The sequence below is a fragment of the Seriola dumerili genome, unplaced genomic scaffold (genome assembly GCF_002260705.1).
Source record: "Seriola dumerili isolate Sdu_G_001 unplaced genomic scaffold, Sdu_1.0 BDQW01001821.1, whole genome shotgun sequence".
Taxonomy (NCBI): Eukaryota; Metazoa; Chordata; class Actinopteri; order Carangiformes; family Carangidae; genus Seriola; species Seriola dumerili.
In genome coordinates this window covers 211,739-234,009 of record NW_019176076.1, presented here as the reverse complement: position 1 = coordinate 234,009, position 22,271 = coordinate 211,739, and the positions used below count along the sequence as shown (strand labels likewise).

Sequence of the window (22,271 nt, the reverse complement as noted above, 5' to 3'; positions counted from 1 at the left end):
AACAGGGTTTGTTTGTTATACAGTGGCTTCAACAAGATTCAGACTATGACTTATGGCCTTTGGATTCAGGGACTTGAGGTTTGGGCTGAACACAAGAGTTGTGTTGTTTAAAGTAACAGTAATTATGGTTCTTTAACTCACCTTCAGTGAAATTTCTAGAAATAGCCATCTTGTTTTCAAGTCAAAACCCTTTGTCATTCGACTTGAACTTAAATGCAGAGTGTTAAGCATCTCTAGATAGAGGGTATTTAGTCGCAGTCGCTGGTCACAGGATTTCTGTAATTTGTTATAGTGCAAGCTGTACAGACAAACAGAGTTACATGATGCTGGTATTTGTTTGTCTGAAGTTCAGGGCTGCACCTCCACTCTCGTTCATGTGCGGTCTGAGATCTGGCTGGGGATGCCAGTGGTAGCTAGGCTGCCCACTCTTGTCTAGACAGCAGACTCCAGTGGCAGGAGAAAATGGGTTGGAGCAGCATGATGGTGATGATATCAGATCCCCCGTCTGCAAACCTGCCTTAGAGCTACACTGGCTCATTCTTGGCTGCTCACACAGCTTGCTCGCTCTGCTTACCATACACATGTGCTCACATTTTACTAGCTTTTTCCTGTGGTCATGAACTGCTTTATCATTGGATGTAGCTGTCAATGCAATGCCTCCCCTACTGTGGTTTTAAATATGTGTTGAGTGTACACGTGAGCTGTGTATTGATTTGAGGTGAGCTTTTGGAGGTTTGTTAAGCGAAAACAAGATTCAGTCAAGCTTTACCTGTTTCCCAGTATGCATGTCTTAATGCTCTCTGCACCTGGTAGTAGATGTTGTTCAGGAATGTGGGGTCTAGCTTCTCGAATTGAAGGTTAAAGTTTTCATTGTGTTTTTTGCACTGTATTTGATATTCCTGCCCCAAATAAGAGAAAGGACTTTATTTTGATAATGTGCTGAAAATTTCTGATATATATATTTATTTATTTATTTATTTTGGTTTTGTTATGTGAGATCATGACTTTACTGCCAACCCGCCCACACATGTAATGTAATTAAAGTAATTAACCAGAGCTGTTATTACCTGCCAGGATTCTCCACCTCTCAGGGTTTAACAGCAGGCTTACCGTGACTCAATTGACAGATCCATTCAGTGAGGGCAAGTTAGACCTGACTTAAGGCCTCTGCTGCATTAATCAAAGCCAAGTATTTATCTAAACCATCACAGTATTCACAGTAGGAGATATAGGAAGCAGGGTGTTAATATGAATGAGAATGTGTGTTCAGCTTGGTCAATAGTTGAAGGCTGGAGATGGTTGGAAGCCCATCTCCTAATTGACTTTCTGGCATCGGCACCGGATGAGCACCTGCAAGCTGCACAGTCATGAGCCCAGAGCACACAGACCCTGGGATGTTGGTTGTCATGGTTACTCCCTTCCCTGGCAGAGATGCTTAGCAGGTGCATGTGTGTGTCAGGATCAGTGTGACATGGGAACTTGTGGATTGAAATGGTGGGTGCCTCGTTAAGACTAGGCTATCTGTACTGTCAGAGGCTGTCTGGCAGTATATTGGCTCGATGTGTGGATGCCTGATAGCCAGGAATGACTAGTTCTATTCATGCCAGACTAGTCAAATGCATTGATGTCTTTGATACAAAACCAAATGGAGAGAGAGGATAGGAGACACTACAGCGCCAAAGAGAGAGAGAGAGAGAGAGAGAGTAGGAGAACCTAGATTAATACCAAATGTAGCCTGATACAAGCTCGTCTCTACTGCTTGTAACTGGAAAGCCACCCCCCTTCCAGTAACACTTCTGTCACTTCCATTTCAAGGCTTGTGCAACAGTTCATTAAGTATGAACAGCAAAATTAATGTTACATCCCTATATAATGTCTAATCTTTTTCTACGTGCACTTGTAAAGAACCATATAAAATTATTTTTTTGGTTGAAGAGATAATTGGTGATCTGCAACAAATAGTTTTATTTGTTAAATGAGAGTTTATAAAGAAAATTGTTCACCTTTTTCACAGAAAAACTGTGATTTTACTAAAAGCAGATGACATTAATATTTTTTCCCACAACTTCAGGATTCATATCATAGTACAGTCTTGTTTGGTTTAAGTTTCTTTGAAATATCTGTGTAGAGTCAATTAAGCATTTAGTCAATTGACAGAAAAACAATCAACTACTTTTATTATCAGTTAATCATTTTAGTAATTTTTCATCCGAAAATAGTGAAACTGTCACTCAAATGAGCACATTTTCTGCTTTTCTCTGTCACACATCATTGTAAACCAAATATTTTGAGGTATTCAGACGTTGGGTCAGACAAAACAAGACATTTTAAGATGTCACATTCAGCTCTGTGAAATTGTGATGGCCATTTTCAACGTTTTTTTTTATCTATATAAGACTAAATGATAAATTGGAAAAAATCATTAGCAGATTAATTGATAACGAAAACGATTGTTAGCTGCAGCTCTAAAGAGGTGGTTTAGAACTGATGCGAGCAGAAATGTCTTTATCTTTTTTCTCCATCGGGGTTACTGCTGGGCATCCAAGCCTGACATTTCTGTACTGTCTGCTTTCTTTATTTCTTCATTGCCTTACCACTTAATCTTAATGTGCTCAAAGTCTATCCAGTGTCTTCAGTTTAGATTCTTTAGTTTCTCTATTGACATACGAGCATTCCTTTTTTTTTTCACAGAAGCTCCTTTTTAAATGAATCTTCTTTCTTTTAGATGTCTCAGTGGAAGCAGATGTTGAGAGGCAGGTTACTGAACCTTCTGTCAACAGACTCCTCACAGAATTCAAACCAGGTTTGTACTCACAGCTTGTATTTAGTAATTAATCTGCATTGTCGAACCTCATGTTGATTTGTAATAATATAACAGTGATTGCTGTTGTAAAAGTTTGTGTTAAATATATTGCTCACAGTTTATTCATGCTGTTAAAATGCCGTGTAAACATTGTTTACAACTACTATTAGACCAGACCACTTCCCACCAAATCCATGTGTCATTTACATTAATGAGATAAACATTTCTGTTGCGATGCTGATCACATGAAGTCCATTAGCTTAGTATTATGTTGGTTTCCACTTTATCATTTTTCATTTGTTAATGATGTGCATGATGTGAATATATCAATATATGTTTTTTCTGACCACTGTGTATTTCCTCCAACAGAAACAAAACCAGCAGCAAGAACCCAGCTCACATCTACAGAGAGTCCTGCATCTTCAGCGACTCCCAGCCAGGAGCCGGAGTCTGTTCCAGCCCAGCTCTCTACAGAGGCTCTACAGACACCGGACACCACATTACAAATCAAACCAGCAAAGACAGAGGCCTGCTCTGAACAGGGCATGGCCAACCCCAGCACAAAGGATTTTAAGGCCATCATCTCAGCCACCAAAGAACCAAGTACTGCATCAGTACCTTTCACGGACCAACCAATGGAAGTCTCACTACCCCAACCTTCAAGTATGGATGTAGTCAGGGCTTCTTTTCTGGAAACTGCTCCAAAAGAACTTAACAAGGAGATGAGGGAGGGTATTTTTCACAGGAATCTGGCAGAGACTGTTAAGCCCTCAGCTTCCACTACATCAGAGGAGATGGACACTACACCAGAGAGCAAGCCTAATCTGTCATTTCCCAGCCTGTCTTCAGAGGAGAAACCCCTCAAGACGTCTGTGGAAAGGTTGGCTGAAATGGTTTCCTCTTCTTCCCACTCCTCCCCTCTACTCCGAGGGACATCTCCGAGAGAGCCACCACAGACCCATATCCTACCTTCACTGGGTGACCACAGCAGCGTGATGACCACCACCACCCTCATACCACTCACCCCAAAGATTGGAATGGGAAAGCCAGCCATTACCAAGAGGAAGTTTTCTCCTGGGAGGCCACGAGTGAAACAGGTAGGAACCTGGATATCACCTCACGAAGAATCACTGATGCATTTTGTGTCAGGATCTGGGTGGTTTTTCACTGTTCCTGCCCAAATGATATATCCCTGGAGCTAATAAATGGTGCTCATACCTCATGTACTCCAATGACATGTGTGTCCTGTGGGCTCTGCTCTAAGAGGTGGAGGATTTGTGTTTTGTTTTTCTGTTTGTTTGTTTTTTTGTTTTTTTTTATGTTGAAGGGGCTTGTACAGTTTAAGATATGTTTTACAGTTTTGCCGATTTAATTTTTTTTAATGCTAGTCATTTTTCTCTTTTCTAATAGTAGTAGTAGCATTACTGTAGTAGTATTCAAGCATAACAGGAGGACAGTACAGCAAATGATGCTCTCTCTCTCTCTCAACTCCCCGTGCCCTCTTCACATGTTTGTGCACCACATGACTAGTTAGTCACAGTGTTCATACAGAGCTCAGTTGAGGTATTAATTATTTCGAGAAGGAATTGTCGTGTTTTTTTTTTGTTTGTTTGTTTTTTTTTTTTTTAATGGCTGAAACACATTTTACTGACCATCCTCACCATATTCCACCTCAGTGGTATGGTCATCAGTCTCTGCTCATCTCATGTCCATGTTACAAACATGTGCCACTTTATTGTCCCATTGAGAATGAGCATTCATCAAGTCACAAATTACCACTACCATTACCATGTCCAAGTTATCTCCATATTACACCATGAACTGCAGTGGGTCACTTGTGGCTGTGAAAAAACGTCCTAATATTAGTGTCTCAGTGTAGCTAAGACAAATGAATTATAATAGACTATCACTGACACTGAATGTAGACTCTCTCAGACAAATAATAATGGGAATTGAATCACACCCATGGCTATAATATATTATGAATGATGCTGGTGAGGGTAGACTAATTTAGTTTGCGAAATGTATTTTTTTTTTCCCCAGATATATCCCATCTCTTAAGTAAACATATGGCCCAAACTAATTTGTTACACAAGGCCTGGGGAAATCTATTCCAGAAATTTGAATGTTACTCCTCTTTAGTCCAGCATGCTTTTGTCTGATGGGTTCATGTGCTGCCGTGCTGACGCAATTCCCCTTGTTTTGTCAACATGCCAAACATACACCGTTGTCATGGCGAGAGGTTACAGGGCCTCTTTTCCTGCTTTATAGTGCCATGATGCCCTGGCAGATCCTGCTGTGTGAAATGCAACTAACACAATTGTGCTCTCTAGTTTTGCCTCTACAAAGAGTCTATTAGAAACATGCCCCCCTAACTCATATGCATGAAAACCCTACGGATTGGCTTTAACACAGAATGTAACCTAATAACTTAAACTGTTCACCTTTCGGCACATCTGATGCTGTCCCATACTGTAGCTCTGCAAAGATGGGTGTGTATTGAATACTTCCCCAATAGCTACATTAGAAGCTCACTACATCTCTCTAACATCTTTCTTTGTATGTTTTATTTCTTCGCTGGCTTTGTTTTTAAGTTGCTGCATTTTGTCGCCCTCCTCCCCCCCTCTCTCTCACTCTCTCACCCGCCCCCCCTTACCTTAGGGTGCATGGAGCCCCCATAGCAGTGTGAGCTCCCCCTTGTCCTGGTCGCCAGACCAGCCAGAGGGGTGGGACGTCCCAAAGACCAGGCAGTCCTCTGGCAGCCCCGGCTGGAGCATCAGAGTGGTAAATACTGTGGCTCACCAGAGACGGCAGGGCAGCAGCTGCCCTCTGTTAGCCCTCTGTTTACCCTAGTGACGCACACTCCCCGAGTGTTCCTGAATGTCACTGTGATGAATTTTGTAGCCTACACTAACAATTACCACCACCTTACAGTGAGAGGAGGAGATTCAAAAACCAGTGTCTAAGCTACTGACTTTATGAAGTGGAACTGAAAGATGTGGCTGTGATGATAATTGGTTTTGCTGGCTTTGCAGTTGAATTGAGAGATCAAGGGTGTGGAGTAATAAGAATAGGATGTAATAGTTTTTCACTAATGAATGATTGTGTCCTGTTTCCTCTTTGTCAAACATGCACTGCTGTGCTCTTTTTTCTGTCTTATTCAAACATGTTAAAGTATTTATATATTTTTTTCTTCTTTGATTTTGACTTAGCAAAAAGTCTGTGGCAGTTGGTTGCCATGGTGACAGTCATTACTCTTAACAAAGCTGGGTGAGGGTTAATTTGTATGCTGTGTCAGGGGTCCAGTCCAGGTTAAACACCATCATACAGTGTGTCTGTCAGGAAGCACAGTGGATGGGAGGGGCCTCAGATGGGATCAGGGCCAAATGTGGGGGTAAATAGGAAGGGATTTTGGGGCAGGTGCTGGAAGGTTCAGTTAGACTTAGGTTTGACAGTCACGATTAGGCAGAGGCCTCCTGTCAGAAATGTGCCAAAGGCGCAGTGGAACTCACATTGCTAGAACAACAGCTCAGAGCCTTTTCTCAACTCTATCATTTGCTGGCTGTCTGGCAGAAATTGTAGTGTATCTCAAATAACAGCCATTTCCATGAACTATCAAAATGTCAAGAATCAGTTTGACTGGTTATTTTTTCATCTTGTTGAGCAGTTGCATGATGCTCAAATGTTGGCGATTTCTAAAAAGTTACGTTTTTTTTTTTTTAATCCTTTCTTAGAATTAACTGTTTTTTTTTTCAAAGCCGTCACAGTGCTAAAATAAATATGTGAATGTATTAGGTAAATCACTTGTCAGACAGGCTGTGCAGTAGCAGCTTGCATCCAAGCAACAAACAGCATAACACTACATTTCTAGACTTGAACTGGGAGTGGTGGAAGGTTCCCCCCTGGCAAACCTTTAAATCTTGTCTGCTGAGCAAACTGACTGACTTGTGCATGTACAAAAGTGAAACAGACTTCTGCAAATGACGAATGAGATGAGGAGTGGTCATTGTCTGGTCTGATTTTTCTTTTTTTTCTTTTCTTTTTTTTTATTGAATTACTTATTTATTTATTTTTTGTCTTGCCTCCACAGGGTCGAGGTTCAGGCTTCCCTGGGAGGAGGAGGCCCAGAGGGGCAGGTCTGTCAGGTAGAGCTGGACGCGGCAGGGCCAGAGGCAAGAATGGAGCGAGTCCCAGCATCAACCCTGGGGTATGTGCTATCAGCTGGATGACTTCTTGATGTCTTTAGCAAATATTGCTCCATATGCAAATGAGTGTTTGTTTTCCCTCCAGCTAAAGACATGGATGATGTATTATAAGCAGCATTAATGTTAATGGCAGAGAAAACTGCTAGTTTCATTTTATGGTAAAGGTTGCACATTTCCTGGGGGCCAGTTCCTCGATATCGCTAAAAATTTGACTAAGCAGTTGTGAAAAGTAGATGGTAATAGCTGATACTAACTAATCCACTGTAGTATGTGAATCCTAATTACTCATATTTGTTTATTTTGTGTATTCTTTCCTTGATATGCAGATCACTACAATAGAAACACCATACCCAGTCAAGGAGGAGGAGGAGAATGCCATGCATAACACGGTGGTCATATTCTCCAGCAATGACAGTTTCACACTAAAACAGGTGTTGTGTTGTTTTTTAATTGTTGAGTGTGCTGATGTATTTCATTTTAAATACTGATCCACGCATTTCTCCATTCACTTAGATTGCCTGAAATTAAATCTGTGCTTAAAGATCTCTCCCTCTGGAGATCATTAATTCCTGTGGAGATCCTGCCAACTGCCTGCAGGAAGTGCAGTGGATTATATAACACAGGATCATATTGAAATTTCATTGTTTCTTACTTTCTGCCTTCAAAGTAATGCTCCTGTACTGAATTTAATTTACGGTAATAGTAAGTGACTGATGACCACTGTCAAATATTCATCAAGGTTTTAAAGAAAGCAGTAACTGAAGTTAGCGGTGTGGGACAGTAATTGAGAGATTGAAATCTTGTATTGTTATAGAAAAACTGTTGACTAATCAATTAAGCAATACAGCTGAGGTGCTGCTTATTAAGGCACTTATCCTGAATGGCTCAAGTGAAACCGGTCAGTGAGCAAAGACTGTTCTGTCTGGCTCTCGGATGTAAATGTGAATGTGATGCAGGGGCTAAAAGGGGCTCAGTCAATTATCCTTGTTAAAAGTCCAATGTTTCCAAAAGCATCCTGTATTCCTTTAACCTTGCATTTCAAGATGCTTTTATGCACATTAATATTTGAGGATATAGGACAACTGCAGCATCCTTATCTATCAAGCAGGTCTAGGGTAAAGGAAGCAGTTTCTTCCGTCTCTTTGCTTCCAGGATAGCAACAACATAGACAGTGACCTTTTACTTATACAGCCAGTGGCAATAAATAAATATGCAGAACGTATTGATACCCATGTGATACAGTAGTGAGATAAATATTGAACAGTTGTCAGATTTGTTCTTGTAGACGAGCTGAAACTGACAGTAGCTGACTAGTTTCTTTGTTTTTAGCACAGAAAAAAAAAAAAATTTGAGTGGAAAATCTGAAAAATAAAACTGGGGCTCTCACTGGCTCAGGGAGATGAGATAACTCATGATGTCTTTCTTCCTTTTAGGACATGTGTGTGGTGTGTGGGAGTTTTGGCCTTGGAGCAGAAGGCCGTCTTTTGGCTTGTGCTCAGTGTGGCCAGTGCTACCATCCATTCTGTGTCGGCATAAAGGTACATTAACTGTTGAGGTTGTACACCACACATTCAGTGTACATACTGTAAGTACCTAATAGAAATGCGATCCTTTCACATACATACCTACATATAAATGTCTCATTATTACTTTCATAGATCACCAAGGTGGTGCTGAGTAAAGGCTGGCGTTGTCTGGAGTGTACAGTGTGCGAGGCCTGTGGACAGGCTACAGATCCTGGCCGCTTGCTGCTGTGTGATGACTGTGACATCAGCTATCACACCTACTGCTTGGACCCCCCACTGCAGAACGTACCCAAGGACAGCTGGAAGTGCAAATGGTGAGTAACTTGTTAATCGTCTCACCCAAAATTTGCTTTTGTAAACAGGCAAAGTTTACAAAAGGAATGGAACAATTAGACATTATTGAGCACTGTGTTATTTGTACCCATCTAAATTTGGAAATCAGCTCCCGAAAAAAACTGTTTTCAACTATACAAAGGCATGTAAAGTTAACGTTCTAAATATTTTTACGGAGAGAGGATGAACTGAACTGAAAATTATTCTTAAAATCACAAACGAACAGGAAATAATTTCATCTTTGCTAACTTCTTTGCATACCAAGTAGGCTGGGTCTTTGCATCTCAGTTAATCTGAATTATCCTCTTTGAAGTAACCTATGTGGAATGACCTCTGTCCACTGTGTCTCCTGCAGGTGTGTGTCCTGTACCCAGTGTGGCGCCACCACACCAGGCCTAAGGTGTGACTGGCAGAATAATTACACCCAGTGTGCACCCTGTGCCAGCCTTCCAACATGCCCCATCTGCCTAGTGGACTACAGTGAAGGCACCATCGTCGTGCAGTGCCGCCAATGTGACAGGTGAGCAATGATTCAAGAGGACCCTGTGGTACTAATGTTTTTTTTTTTTGTTTGTTTGTTTTTTACAAAGTTTGCTCTTATCTAAATTTTCTCTTCTCTCTCTGTACATAGATGGTTTCATGCCTCTTGTCAGGGTCTCCATTCAGAGGAAGATGTAGAGAAAGCCGCAGAAAGCAGCTTTGACTGCACAATGTGTCGAGCTTTCAAGACCACTAAAGGTAGGAGTGCAGTGATTCTTCTAAATGTGTTTTTTTTACAGTGTTTTTTTTTTTTTGTGTATGTGTCTGCAGTAGAGTGAATAGGCTCAACCATGACATTTGTTCCTCGTCTTTCTGCTGTTTGTTTTTAATGGCTTTTGTTTGCCCTGTGCTGCTGCAGTTGTGACCAAGGCCAGAGACGCTATTGAGCCTGTAGTTATGACGCAGATTGTCACAAAGGCAAAAGAAATGGGTAAGTTCACAGCTTCAAAATTGATAGATTACATGTAACAATAAAAAGTATTTTTTTCTTTCTACAAGATGGTGATTTGACTTTAGCTTATACTGTTTATGCTCATTCTCGTTTTTGGTCTTTTCAGATCTATCAAGGACCTACACCCAGGATGGTGTTTGTTTGACAGAGTCAGGGCTATGCCAGCTCCAGAGCTTGTCTGCTACAGCGTCACGGCGCAGAAAACCCAAGCCAAAGCTGAAGCTAAAAATCATTAACCAGAACAGTGTGGCAGTGCTTCAAGCTCCTGTAGACCCCCTCTCAGAACACTCTCGTGATGAAGACATGGAGGACAACAGAGGTACTTGTCTTCCCACACAATCTTCTTCTTTCATCTCAAGACTGTTTATCAGAGACCTTAAGTATAGCAGTGACGTGGACTATCAATACTGGCTTTTTCCAATTATTCCAGCTGGGTGGATGTTTTTTGTTTTTTCAGTATTGATGTTTTTCAACACTATACAGCTGTGCAGTTCACACTTAAAATTACTAAAAGTAATGCTGTTTGACAATTAGCTCTGCATTAACAGAATGTAGCCTGCATCATACATTTCTTTTAATGCTGTATATACGCCCATTTGGCAGTTTATTAGGTACACCTAGCTAGATAGAAGTGTTGTGGCAAGGAGGCTTTTTTGGACAGCTCCTCTCTCATGGACAAAAACTTTAAAATGTGTTAAATGTCAATCTGCTAACTGCGTTCCGATGCTGGCTCTCAGCGTAAACATCATTAGTTTAAACTGCTGGTTGCTACTTCTACTGTGCACTGTGTGTTTGAATAAATAGATAAAAGTATCAGGAATGGGTTGAGCTTTATGTAAACGATATTCCTTGTTTAAGAAAATGCTGTGGACAGTTGTGGTAAGATGCAGACGATTTGCATGGAATGCTACTAATTAGTAATAATAGAACTTGCTTACCCCATATTTATCCTTATCAAAAGTGTTTCTCTATGTCAGAGTTGAAAAAAATAATATAACTTGCCACTGAAAAAAGAAAGGAGTATGAAAAAATCCCTCTGGAAATGTAGCTCCTTAGTAATGGAACTGGTGAACTTAATTTCAATCAGGCTAATGTCCTGCCACTGAGTGGAGTTCAGATAGAACTGACCCTGGCGCTGTGTTGAGGGGCCTGGCTGGGGTGTTCTCTGCTGCAGGGCTGTCACTCATCATCAATGCTCTCTCCCTCTTGCAGAGGCGGAGCTCATAGATTGTGAGGGGAAGTCTGACTCAAGCCTGGAGCGAGAGCCAGCAGAAGACGACTCCAAGGGGGCCGACGGCGGCAAGAAGAGGAAGAGGAAACCGTACCGGCCGGGTAGGGCACCTGATTGAAGGAGACAGCTTCTCTGAAGCGTAAAATGGTGCAGTACATGCCCGACGATGTAGCTCTAGCAAAGCTCTGCCATCTTGCTTTGGGAGGGCTCTGTCTACTGTTTCTGAGCATTCATGCTGAATGCAATGGACAATTAATAAAGCCAGGCAAAACTCAGTATATTTTAAATCGTATCACCTTTGTGATATCAAAATGGTATTGTTATTGGTAGATTTATTAATATTAAATTTCTTCCTAAAAGGCATTGGTGGGTTCATGGTCCGCCAGAGGAGCCGTCCAGGCCAAGGTCCAGGCAAGGCCAAACGATCCCTCTGCAGAAAGGATTCCTCTGGCTCCGTGACAGAGAACCTTGTTGGAAAAGATGAGGGTCTGTACACCTATAATCTATCCACACGTGCATTATAGTGGACTATCTCCCGATCCGTCAGTTTATGTTTTAATTTCATAATAAGAGCTTAAAGATGATGTTTATTTTTTTTTCTTTGTTGCAGGATGGACAGAGGCAGTGCCTGATACTCCTGTGGATGAGACGCCCCCTGGACCAGAGGTCCCAGAAAAAATAAAGAAACGTTACCGAAAGAAGAAAACCAAACTAGAGGAGGCATTTCCTACCTATCTGCAGGTCTGTCACTTTGGATAGCACACTTGCTGTTTGACCAGTAAACAAATAATCTGTATAGTGGGGATATAACAGGACGTCAGTGTATAGCTTCTATATAACCTTGCAGTGTAAAATGCTACAAAAGTACTCACAAATAACTAGATTTAATAACAATCAATGCAACTCATGTTATAAACATAGGTGCCACATTTTTCTAATGGTAGATGTTTCATCTTAAACATTACATTATCTAAAAGTCACAGTCATAACATTTGTGAAAACAAATTATTTCATCAGTTGATTGCAAAACTATTTTTGTTTTATTGTTATGCAAGCCTGGCGTTCACATACACGGACTGTCTGGTCTTGTCACGCCATATCTTCATAAAATGCATTTTATCTCACCCTTGGGAAGGTTGGGAATCCAAAGTACATTGCCTGGAAACCACTTACAGAACTTTGATGCATGGTGCCCCTTCTGTGAGCTTTTTTGAAAGAGGAACAGCCTAAAGGAACTCACAGTAGAGGATACTCGTCTCTGATCATGCTCTTTAAATGGCTCCTTGTCTGGGTTGTGAATTGACATATGAAAACTTAACTGGAGATGACTTCAAGGGTCCTTGTCCCTAGCCAATATCTCAGTGTCACCTTGTGTTGGCCAAAACATAGATATGTGATGTGCATTAAGCCACTGGCAGCTGTCAGTGCTGCTCTTTATCCTACTACAGTAGCAGAAAGGGGGGGTGTTCAGTCTAACCTAAAGGTCCGACACAGTGAAACACATTTCATTAATTATTGAGATAGCAACATGTTGGGCTTTTAATGACTTGGTGCAGCAGTGAGCTGCAGTTACATGTCATTGAGGATAGTAGTCTTGTGGGTATAAGTGGTTGGGGGAGGTGGGAGCTGACAAAAGTGGGATCAGCACCAACATGACTCCTAGTTTCAGAGCTTCTCTGTTTCACTCTGGTCAGTTCTCATGGGCCTTCATTGGCACTGAGTCATTTCTATGTGACATGGTGTTTCCCATGACTGATGTCAAGAAAGGTAAACTTTGAAAAGTGTCAGCACAGAGAAGTGACCAGTGCTTTGTGATGTCATGTTCAGGAGGCTTTCTTTGGAAAGGACCTGCTGGACAAAAGTAAGCAGAGCAGGCAGCAGGGGGTCGAACCAGGCTTACTGGAAGAAGGGCAAAGCCAAGTGGAGAGAAAGCACCCCACCACCAGCTTCCTGGACCCTTCATCAGACCCTCTGCTCAGTGCCTCAGCAACATCCCTTCCTAGCAGACCCACAGCAGCACGTACGTATTACTCTGGTTATCCAATACAAGGCATGTAATGACTTACTGAGAACTAAGAACGGCTTGAATTAAACCAGTGCTAGAAGGGAAATGATACAGGTATTGAAAAAGACTGACACAACGGATAGTTTTGTGTTTATCTTTATATTTTGGTGCCTAAGAGTGTCTTTTATGCGATGCATTTTTCTCCCAATGAAGGTATTAGTCCTTTTTATACAGGAGTAAATGGGTATGACCCAGGTCCACTGAACACATGTTCACACTGGATTTCACCCATTCATCCAAGACAAAGTCAAAGTGTCAAAGGTTAATCTGTGGTCTGAATTAGCGTTCAGACTCGAGTCAGCAACTGCAGTTCCATTCACATTACTGCTAAACCAAAGACTTATGCAGAATTTCAGTCCATAAGTGGCAAATAAAGTGAAGTTTCAGTTTCACTTTCCTTTGCAAGCTCGCTCTGTCTCCCCTGCCCACTCACTCTGTCTCTTGCTCTCGCAAACTTTCTCTCAATTTTACATGAAATCTCACACACTCCTTGTGCCGACCTGAATGACTAGTCGTGCAGCCAGAAAACAAACAGAATAACAATACTGACTGGTAAACACATGTTTCACACGGCTCGTCATGGCTGAATCCAAATGGAAAAAGTTCCATGCACGCTAACAAATGGTGGTTTATTATGTTGTTGAGCATAATTGTTGCCTGTTTATGGTGTATGTAGTCTTGTCACTGTTTGATCAGCAGGTGATCAAGATGAGATTCCACATCATACCTGCCACCTGTATTTATTTAAGCAGATTTCCACACGGCCAAATGGCGTGCAGCCGCTGCCATCACACTGTTTAATACACCACTCACTAACATCTATGCACAGTGAAAAAGTCTACTACTGAAACCAGTTCTTTAAAACTAGAAAACCATTACAGATAGAAAGATTATTTCTTTAAGATTCCTTGTTGCAACAACTGGCTAAACTGCAGTAAAAGCAAACTGGGAATGTCTTGTGTTGGAATTGCATCCTATTGCCTCGTATTGCATCACATAGTCTGGTACATATCAAATCAGTGTCAGTCGAAGAGGGATAGGGTCAGATAGCTGGTTCTGTTGTTGGTCTTGTTCCTAGTTGCTAAAATATCCAAACTTGTTCAACTAAAAAAGCTCAACAAACCTATTATTCTTTTACCTCCTCAGTTTTTTATCAGAAAATATCAAATTACTGAAGAAAAAAAAAACTCTCCAGACCCGAATGTGTGTCAGGTGTGTCAAACGGGCAGCAAGACATGAAACTTTTATTTGCGAAGACCCATATACAAAGCATTCAAGTAGCTGTTTATTGAAGGAGCACAGACATCTGTCTGACAACAATAGAACTCGAGATCTTTCATGGACAGTCTTTGATGTTTTGTTCTTACTACCAAGTTACTAAAACAGTTATATTGAAGTAGGTTGAAATTGTCAAAGGCTAAACCTAAGGAATTTGAGATACTGAATCATACCCATAGTATGGTTAGAAATTATCTTATGAGGGTTATGTCACATTTATAGAGAGATAGACATTTATTTGATATAGATCCTTGCTTCCACTCAAAGCAAAATATTGGAATTGTGGACATACAGAAAGTAAGAGTATAAGTACATCACCAATGAAAAGTGGCCAGCATTTTCAATTATCAGACTGTTTAAGAAAAGCTGGATTTGCAGTTCAAAATTAAAACATTGTACACTTGAACACAGTGACCTGCAGGCAGTTTTTCAATTTATTTATTTATTTTTTTAATTCTGTCTGTGTTTTAGAGAAAATGTTACATTTGTAAGGGAAAAGATTGTAAGAGACTAAATAAGCAAAATATATTTGCTGTCATTCCTTTCTTTTCACAATATTCAGTAATGCAAAGCTTGAGGCCAAAGGACAACAGTATTGACTGAATCAATGACGTTTAGGATAGAGAGCAGTGTTGTCCATCTTCAAGATTTTGTAGTATTCTGGTATCCTGATATTACAGTTCATATGTTTGGTAGAAATTCTCTGAGAGTCACTTTAATCAGTTAAATTATACTCTTGGAAGACCAATATGATATAGTAAATTTTCAAGTCACTCAGGGGCCACTCAATATCACTATTGTTTACATATTGTGCAGTTTCCTCTTTTGTTTAAACCAGAACAAATTCTACATCCAAAGAAATGGTTCCAAATCACAATCCGTTCAACATCACCATCAATTATGATTTGTGACAGTTTGGTTCTTTCTTTTTTTGTTTCTTCCTTTTTTCCCATCTACAGAGACGTCTGAGGAACCATTAGTTGATCTATCTGATGTTCTGAACACTGATGCAGACATCTTGGGAATGCTCGGAAAGCCAAGCAATGACTCTGGTGCGTCATATATCTCACAGGCAGTCACAGCGCTAAGAATTTATTAATGGTCACCTAGTCATAGGTTTACAAAATCTTTTCCTCTCGGTTCAGAAATTTCCTCAGACAGCAATTTTATTTTGCTTTCACCACTTATTGATTTTTTATTTTTATTTTTTTAATGTCACATTCTTATCTTTGATTTTATCTTTTGTTTGTTTGCATTGTCTGAAGCGTGTTGTGCTTGTTATGTCTTCACTATTTTTTCACTCATTTTATCTGGTTTTGGGTTCTTGTAGGTCTTGATTTTTGCCCCTTCCAGGTTGACAGCTCACCTCCTCCTTTTGGTAAGGGTGCTATGGCCTACTAATCCCTTGCTTTAGTGCATTCTTCCTCTCTTACAGTGTGTGTCTCTATTTGAGTGCATGTATATAAGCTGCTTCATACTTAGCTTAACCTTTTCAGATTGTTTTAACACTCATAAACTGCTTTGTACTTCCCTAACCCAGTTCACAGTATTCACTTAGATGCGTATGGTGTATCAGTCCTTGATTATGAGCCTCCTAAACCCTTTCTCACAGTTGTGACATTTTTTAAAAAATAAATACAAGAACAAATTCATAGCTACCTAATCAAAGATGTTTACAAGATAGAAAAGAAACAAACTGACAAGGACATCCTGGTATTCAAGAAATGAGCAGCTTAGAACGAAGCAATTTAGAGGACAAAGGGCTTTGGTGAATGTCCTTCCAGTTCCTGAAGATGTCGAAGGTCTTCTGTTCTCAGACCTGTGGTTGGATGACAAAAACATGTCCTTCGTTTTTTTTTTTTTAAAGATTTTGTTCAGTTTAAATGCTCTATGGGCTGATATAATTTAGTTCTAATACAGATGTTGCCAACTATTGGATGCAATCATCCCTAACTTGGTAGAACCTTCTTTTTCAAAGAGATTGATAGGAATTTAGTACAAAGAACCAATGTAATGAACGCGTCACGGCAATATTTTCCTCCACAAACATTCAAGTGTTTGTGTATCTTTACTGAGAATTAGTATGACCTGTCTGTCTCTTCACAGTTCTGAAAACACCCCCTTTAAACAACACAGGCACCCCAAGGAGCTGTAATCATATACTGTTCAGTTTTTATTGCATTCCACAGGCTGCTAAGACAATAAACATGTTCTTACTTCAAGTCTATATTTATGATCACGTTCTTGGTCAGGTATTTTGTTGGTTGTTTTGTGTGCGTGTGTCTGTTTGCGTGTGTGTGTGTATGTGTGTGTGTGCATGTTATGATTTGTTTTTGTATGTCTGTGTGTGTTTCCACAGCTGGTCTGGACATTGGGCCCCTGGCAGACAGTTCCCCAGTGGCCTCCCAGTCTCAGGCTGGCCGGAGGACGCCTCGAACCCTCCCAGAGGAACCCCTGGACGGTATTCTCAGCCCAGAGCTAGACAAGATGGTCACCGATGGTCAGTGTAAAAGACCAGACATCCAGACACTTTCAGTTGTTTTATGCTGCTATTTTAAAACTGAATATAAGATGAATAATGATCTTTTTCTGATTCTTTCTTTGTTTCAGAATCAATTCTCAGCAAACTTTACAAAATTCCAGGTTTGTAATTTCATCCTTTTCATAAAACTTTGATCCAGTGTTGTCCCATGCTTATTAATATGATTTGTTTGTGAACTTCAATACTGAACCATGGTTCAGTATTTTGCTAAATAAAGTTTTACATGTCAGTGAGATAAATTGTACAGTTGTCTTTAAAGCAGTAAATGTTCAAAATGAATTATCCTATTATCTCTCCTAATGAAGGCAATAAATTGCCTTTTTCAACATTTTTCATTCTTATTTAAATTCTTTCCAAATTGTGTTTTAAGTCATTTTTGTCTATTTTTTGTAAAGGACCATCCTTCTGTGGCCATTTGCTAATGTAATTACAAAAAAAGGGGAGGGGAGGAATACATTCTGACATTTTGAGAGTTGTTTATAAATTTTCTCTCCTGCCTTATTGAATATTAACACACAACATTGTGCTGTCACATTCTATTACAGAGCTGGAGGGTAAGGATGTAGAGGATCTCTTCACAGCAGTCCTTAGCCCCAGCACAAGCCAACCACCTCCACCACCACAGATGCCTCACCCCCAGGGTCCAGGGCCCCTTCCTGCCACACCTGGCACTAGCATGCCTCACCCCAACCCAGGTACATCATTTATCACCTTGTCATGGTCAAACATATGGAGCTTGACTCTAAAGTCTATGGATCTAATTCACTTCTTAAAAATTATGTGCAGGGAATCCCATGTTCCCAAGGATGCCAATGATCAATGGTATGATGGGACCAAACCAACGCTTCCCCACAAATCCAGGAGCAGGACCCTGTATCCCAGAAAACTTCTCCCCCCTTAACCGTATGCCTTTCACTGACAATCCAAGGTAATGCTTCCTTCCTTTAAACTGTTTCAAGATTGATTTTTTGGGGGTTTTATTACCTCAGCAAAATCAGACCATAGTGACCTCATCACCTCTTTTCCTTTGTTATTACAGGGATAGAAAGTTTAATCAGATGCCTAGAGAGGCAGTTGGTCCATGGCCCTCCCCGGCCCATGGCCCTGGCCCTACACCCCCTGGATCTCTGCCTGAGGGGGAGACTGAAGCCATGTCCAATGCCCAAAGGAGTACACTTAAGTGGGAGAAGGAAGAGACACTTGGAGAGCTAGCCACTGTTGCACCCGTCCTCTATACCAATGTCAATTTCCCCAACCTCAAAGAGGAATACCCAGGTTGGTGTATGGCTCTAGCTTTATTGTCCATGATGAGTCAGTGATCATTTTTTAGTTTGTGGTGTCATTCCTGTTATTTCTGCTTATCTCTGGGTATTGTTTGGGTGTACCCACTGCACTGACTCAGTCACACAGATCAAAAAATACCTTGTATGCTCTGTGAGACTGTTGGCATGACAACTCCTCCTCTCATTCTTTCAACAGACTGGTCCACAAGAGTAAAGCAAATTGCAAAACTTTGGAGGAAAGCTAGTTCACAAGACAGGGCCCCATATGTGGTAAGATCAACCATTCTGTTGAATTTGCTAATTTTCTTCAACTGTCTTAAAGCCTGAACTGTCACTACTATTTGCATTGACATATTAGTATGCAGAAGGCAGACTCCTGTATCGCATCTGGCCTCTTGCCTCTTGCCAATGCAATTTGAAATCCGGCCATTCACAGATGAACTAATTAACATAGGAAGCTCTGCTCAGTGTTAGAACTCACTATGGTCGCAGTAATTAAGTTCACTAGAAGTAATTTTTATCTGGCAGAGGCCAATTTCAAAGACCTAGACTTGATTAAAAAATGCAACCTGCATTAGTGATTTTTAAGGGTATTTTGCCACTGGTTTACATGATGGCACTTCTCTTTCATAGCCTTTTCTTTTGATATGCCACACCCCAGTGCAACTATTAAGATACCTGATTGAGACAGGGTGAACAGGGTGACCTCCATCCTCTGTGCTATATACAGTATGAAGAGGATCCTGGCTATGCAATCAAAAGACCCAGTATGTCAAAGAAAAAAAATGTTTAATTGGAGAAGTCAAATTACTAAATGGTGTGGGTAAAAATGGCAATGCAGCAGCAATCCCTTGGACATGTTCAGTGATTTAGGGCCTTACTGATTCAAAATCAAATAGAAATGTTATATTTAATATTAAGCCCAAATAACCCCTGCTGCTGGATCACAAACAGGATGGCTGTGGTCAAAGAGAGTAGTCAATGTTCACAAACTGTGAACTGTCTCAGGTCGTATCTGTTTGGGATGTTGGTGCGGTTGCTGTTTGATGCTCGATCCATGCATGTGGGAGGTTGTAAAATTTGAATGTCATTGCTCTTACCCATCATGCTGTTGTGAGCATGAAGTCCACTCTGAGGTAGTTGGACTCGTGAGGGGAACTGGAAGTCATCGTTTGATATGACTTTGCCAGCCAATACTGAAGTCCTCACGTATCATAGAGAGATATTGAAGCAAATGCTGTGAAAGAGAATTTAACATCACACACCAGTATTTTTTTAATTAGTATGAGTGAAATTTCTCCAGTATCACACTTATTAGCGAATCAGGGTTGCACAAATAACCTCTTTTTTTCCTGCAGTCTTGTGTTTATAAAGTATTCATGCCTGATGTGTTTTTGTTTTTTTTTTGTTTTTTTTGTTTTTTTGTTTGTTTTGCAATTGTGATTGATTTGCTGTTTAGCAAAAGGCAAGAGATAACCGAGCAGCCCTGCGCATCAACAAAGTCCAGATGTCGAATGAGACGGTGAAGAGGCATCATCCACAGCAACAGCCCCCTGAGGTGTTTGATCCCAACATACCACTAGACACAGAACTGCTGTTTAAAGACCCTTTGAAACCAAAAGAGTCAGAGCATGAACAAGAGTGGAAGTTTAGACAGGTAAGAGTGTATGCAATGAAGTCAGCGAATGCAGCGGCAGGTCCACTTTATATTAAGACAGCTAAGAAGTGGTGGTTTAGTAAAGCTCCCTAAACAACTTCACTATCCTCCACATTAACCCTGATGACATTGGTGGTTAGTAGGTCCAGTTCATTTTTGGCATGAGACTGATATTTGCTGCATCCTTTTTGATGTCTAATTCCACTTTTCACTGTGCCCTTCCAACAGCAAATGAGGCAGAAAAGCAAACAGCAAGCCAAGATTGAAGCCACTCAGAAATTGGAGCAAGTTAAGAACGAGCAACTCCAGCAGCAACAACAGCAGCAGCAGCAACAGCAGCAGACCAACAGCCAGTCAGAGGGAGACGGCAACACCAGTGGGAACCAGAGCCCAGCTTCCCAGCCCAGCAATGGCAGCATGTCCCCCATGCAGCAGCTCAACTCTAAAGAAGCCTTTGCCAGGCCACAACTACCAGGGACGCCTACTTCAGGTCCTCCAGAGGATGTGTTCTTACGCCCACCTCCTCCGCCTCCATCTGGCCCTTCCTCCCAACCTCAGTCCCCACAGGTATTCTCACCAGGTTCCTCTGGTTCCAGACCCTCCTCTCCATGGGACCCATATGCCAAGATGGTTGGGACTCCAAGACCGCCAACTCTCGGGCCAAATACCTGTCGCAGAATGGTGGAATCTGGTAAATCCCCCACTTCCTTGATGGAGCAGCAGGACAGAGGTCGGCCCTCTCCTGCTCATGAATCTTTTGGCTCTCCAACATCCATGAGCAGTGATCCTTATGCCAAACCTCCTGACACCCCAAGGCCAACTGGGGAAATGGACCCTTTTTTGAAGCCCATGGGTCCACCCAGGGCCAGTCAGGCAGCTCAGGGAAGACCACCAATGGGTTCACCAGGCAGAGATCCGTACTCAAGGCCCATGATAAGAACTGAGGCCTATCAACGCATGGCCCAGAACAGGATGATTTTGTCTGACCCTTACTCAAGGCCTTTATTAACACCAATCCCCGGAAGTAATGAGTCTGGCTCGGTCCCTCTGTTCAAAACACCTATGCCCCCTCCTCAGGCTCAGGATCCTTTCAGCCGCCCAGGTCCACATCCTACTGACAGGTTTTCTCAGAATCAGCAGAATGACCCCTATGCTCAGCCTCCGCATACCCCAAGACCATCTGGGAATGACAACTTCACCAGTCCTCCTAGAATGGGCCAGCATCACCCTCAGGGGCACTTTGCTCAGCCAGGACCAATGACTCAAATGTCTAGAAATCCTTATGCTCATGCACCTTCCACTCCAAGGCCTGACCACTTTACATATGACCCCTTCGCCCAGCCCTCTGGTCCTAACAAGCCAGCTCCTGACCCTTTCTCTCAGTCTACAGTTAACCAGCGATCCATCAACGAACCCGGTGCTCAACCTCGTCAATTTTTCGAGCCTTATGCTCGACCTCCCGGTACCCCGCGTCCGCATGACAACTACGGTCAGCCATCAAACATCCCTAGCCCATCCTCAGATCCTTACTCACAGGCTCCTGCTACTCCACGCCCCAGTGGGATGAACCAGTTCACTCATCAGTCGCACCCGGGACAGAGGATGTCACCTTCCCACTCAGTGGACCCTTATGCTCAGCCACCTGGTACTCCACGGCCATCATTGGGAGAAAGGTTTTCCAAGTCACCAGGCAGCCAGAGGGGGCCAATAGAGCCATTTACTAGTACACCTGGGACATCAAGGCCAGGAAGTAGCGACATGTTTCCTCAGCCTGGGGCCCCCAGACCAATGCTTAATGACCCTTACGCCCAGCCTCCAGGGACCCCACGGCCTGGTCCTGATGGGCTCAGCAGACAAGTGCCAAGGCCAGGACCAATGGGAAGCCAGGACCCTTTCTCCCCACCCCAAGGCAGGCTTCAGGAGCCCTTCTCTCATCCAGGCTCACAAACACCAAAACACCCAAGTGTGTCTGAAGATGGATTTATTCAGTCACCTTCCAGAAGACCCAGTCTGACTCCTGGCCATGACCCATTTGAACAAGCCCCCATGACCCCTCGTCCACAGTCAACAGAGAAAATGGAAATGAAAGAGCAGTCGGCTGTGGGTAACAATGGAAGTGTCCCTCAAGACCCAGGCCAACTGTCGAACAACCCACAAATGCCGTCTGAGGCTCAGGGTGTTGCTCTCGCTGAGAGTGAGGAAAGACTCAGACAGGTACATGAATACTCTTGTTTACATTCTATTCTAAATCTGTTCATTCATACAGGACTATTGAAATGTTATTTTTGGCATTTCATTTCGTTAAATCCTTAACAATGTATTTAAAATATTACTTATTTTTTTCATTAATATTTTGT

At 41.9% G+C, this 22,271-nt stretch overlaps 1 protein-coding gene across 1 annotated transcript in view; it reads left to right on the top strand.

Annotated features, from left to right (window-relative positions):
* LOC111238975 (histone-lysine N-methyltransferase 2C-like) overlaps positions 1 to 22,271 on the top strand; it is a 59,611-nt gene that overhangs the window by 21,620 nt on the left and 15,720 nt on the right. Inside the window, exons 14-37 of the mRNA XM_022768719.1 lie at positions 3,173 to 3,900; positions 5,465 to 5,587; positions 6,894 to 7,010; positions 7,335 to 7,439; positions 8,442 to 8,546; positions 8,667 to 8,848; positions 9,223 to 9,387; positions 9,499 to 9,605; positions 9,766 to 9,837; positions 9,965 to 10,177; positions 11,029 to 11,190; positions 11,450 to 11,575; positions 11,700 to 11,830; positions 12,917 to 13,124; positions 15,392 to 15,484; positions 15,763 to 15,810; positions 16,792 to 16,932; positions 17,043 to 17,075; positions 17,520 to 17,669; positions 17,761 to 17,902; positions 18,014 to 18,249; positions 18,454 to 18,527; positions 19,717 to 19,914; positions 20,143 to 22,128. Of these exons, the coding sequence (XP_022624440.1) occupies positions 3,173 to 3,900; positions 5,465 to 5,587; positions 6,894 to 7,010; positions 7,335 to 7,439; positions 8,442 to 8,546; positions 8,667 to 8,848; positions 9,223 to 9,387; positions 9,499 to 9,605; positions 9,766 to 9,837; positions 9,965 to 10,177; positions 11,029 to 11,190; positions 11,450 to 11,575; positions 11,700 to 11,830; positions 12,917 to 13,124; positions 15,392 to 15,484; positions 15,763 to 15,810; positions 16,792 to 16,932; positions 17,043 to 17,075; positions 17,520 to 17,669; positions 17,761 to 17,902; positions 18,014 to 18,249; positions 18,454 to 18,527; positions 19,717 to 19,914; positions 20,143 to 22,128 (5,645 nt within the window). The remainder of the gene's footprint in view (positions 1 to 3,172; positions 3,901 to 5,464; positions 5,588 to 6,893; positions 7,011 to 7,334; positions 7,440 to 8,441; positions 8,547 to 8,666; positions 8,849 to 9,222; positions 9,388 to 9,498; positions 9,606 to 9,765; positions 9,838 to 9,964; positions 10,178 to 11,028; positions 11,191 to 11,449; positions 11,576 to 11,699; positions 11,831 to 12,916; positions 13,125 to 15,391; positions 15,485 to 15,762; positions 15,811 to 16,791; positions 16,933 to 17,042; positions 17,076 to 17,519; positions 17,670 to 17,760; positions 17,903 to 18,013; positions 18,250 to 18,453; positions 18,528 to 19,716; positions 19,915 to 20,142; positions 22,129 to 22,271) is intronic.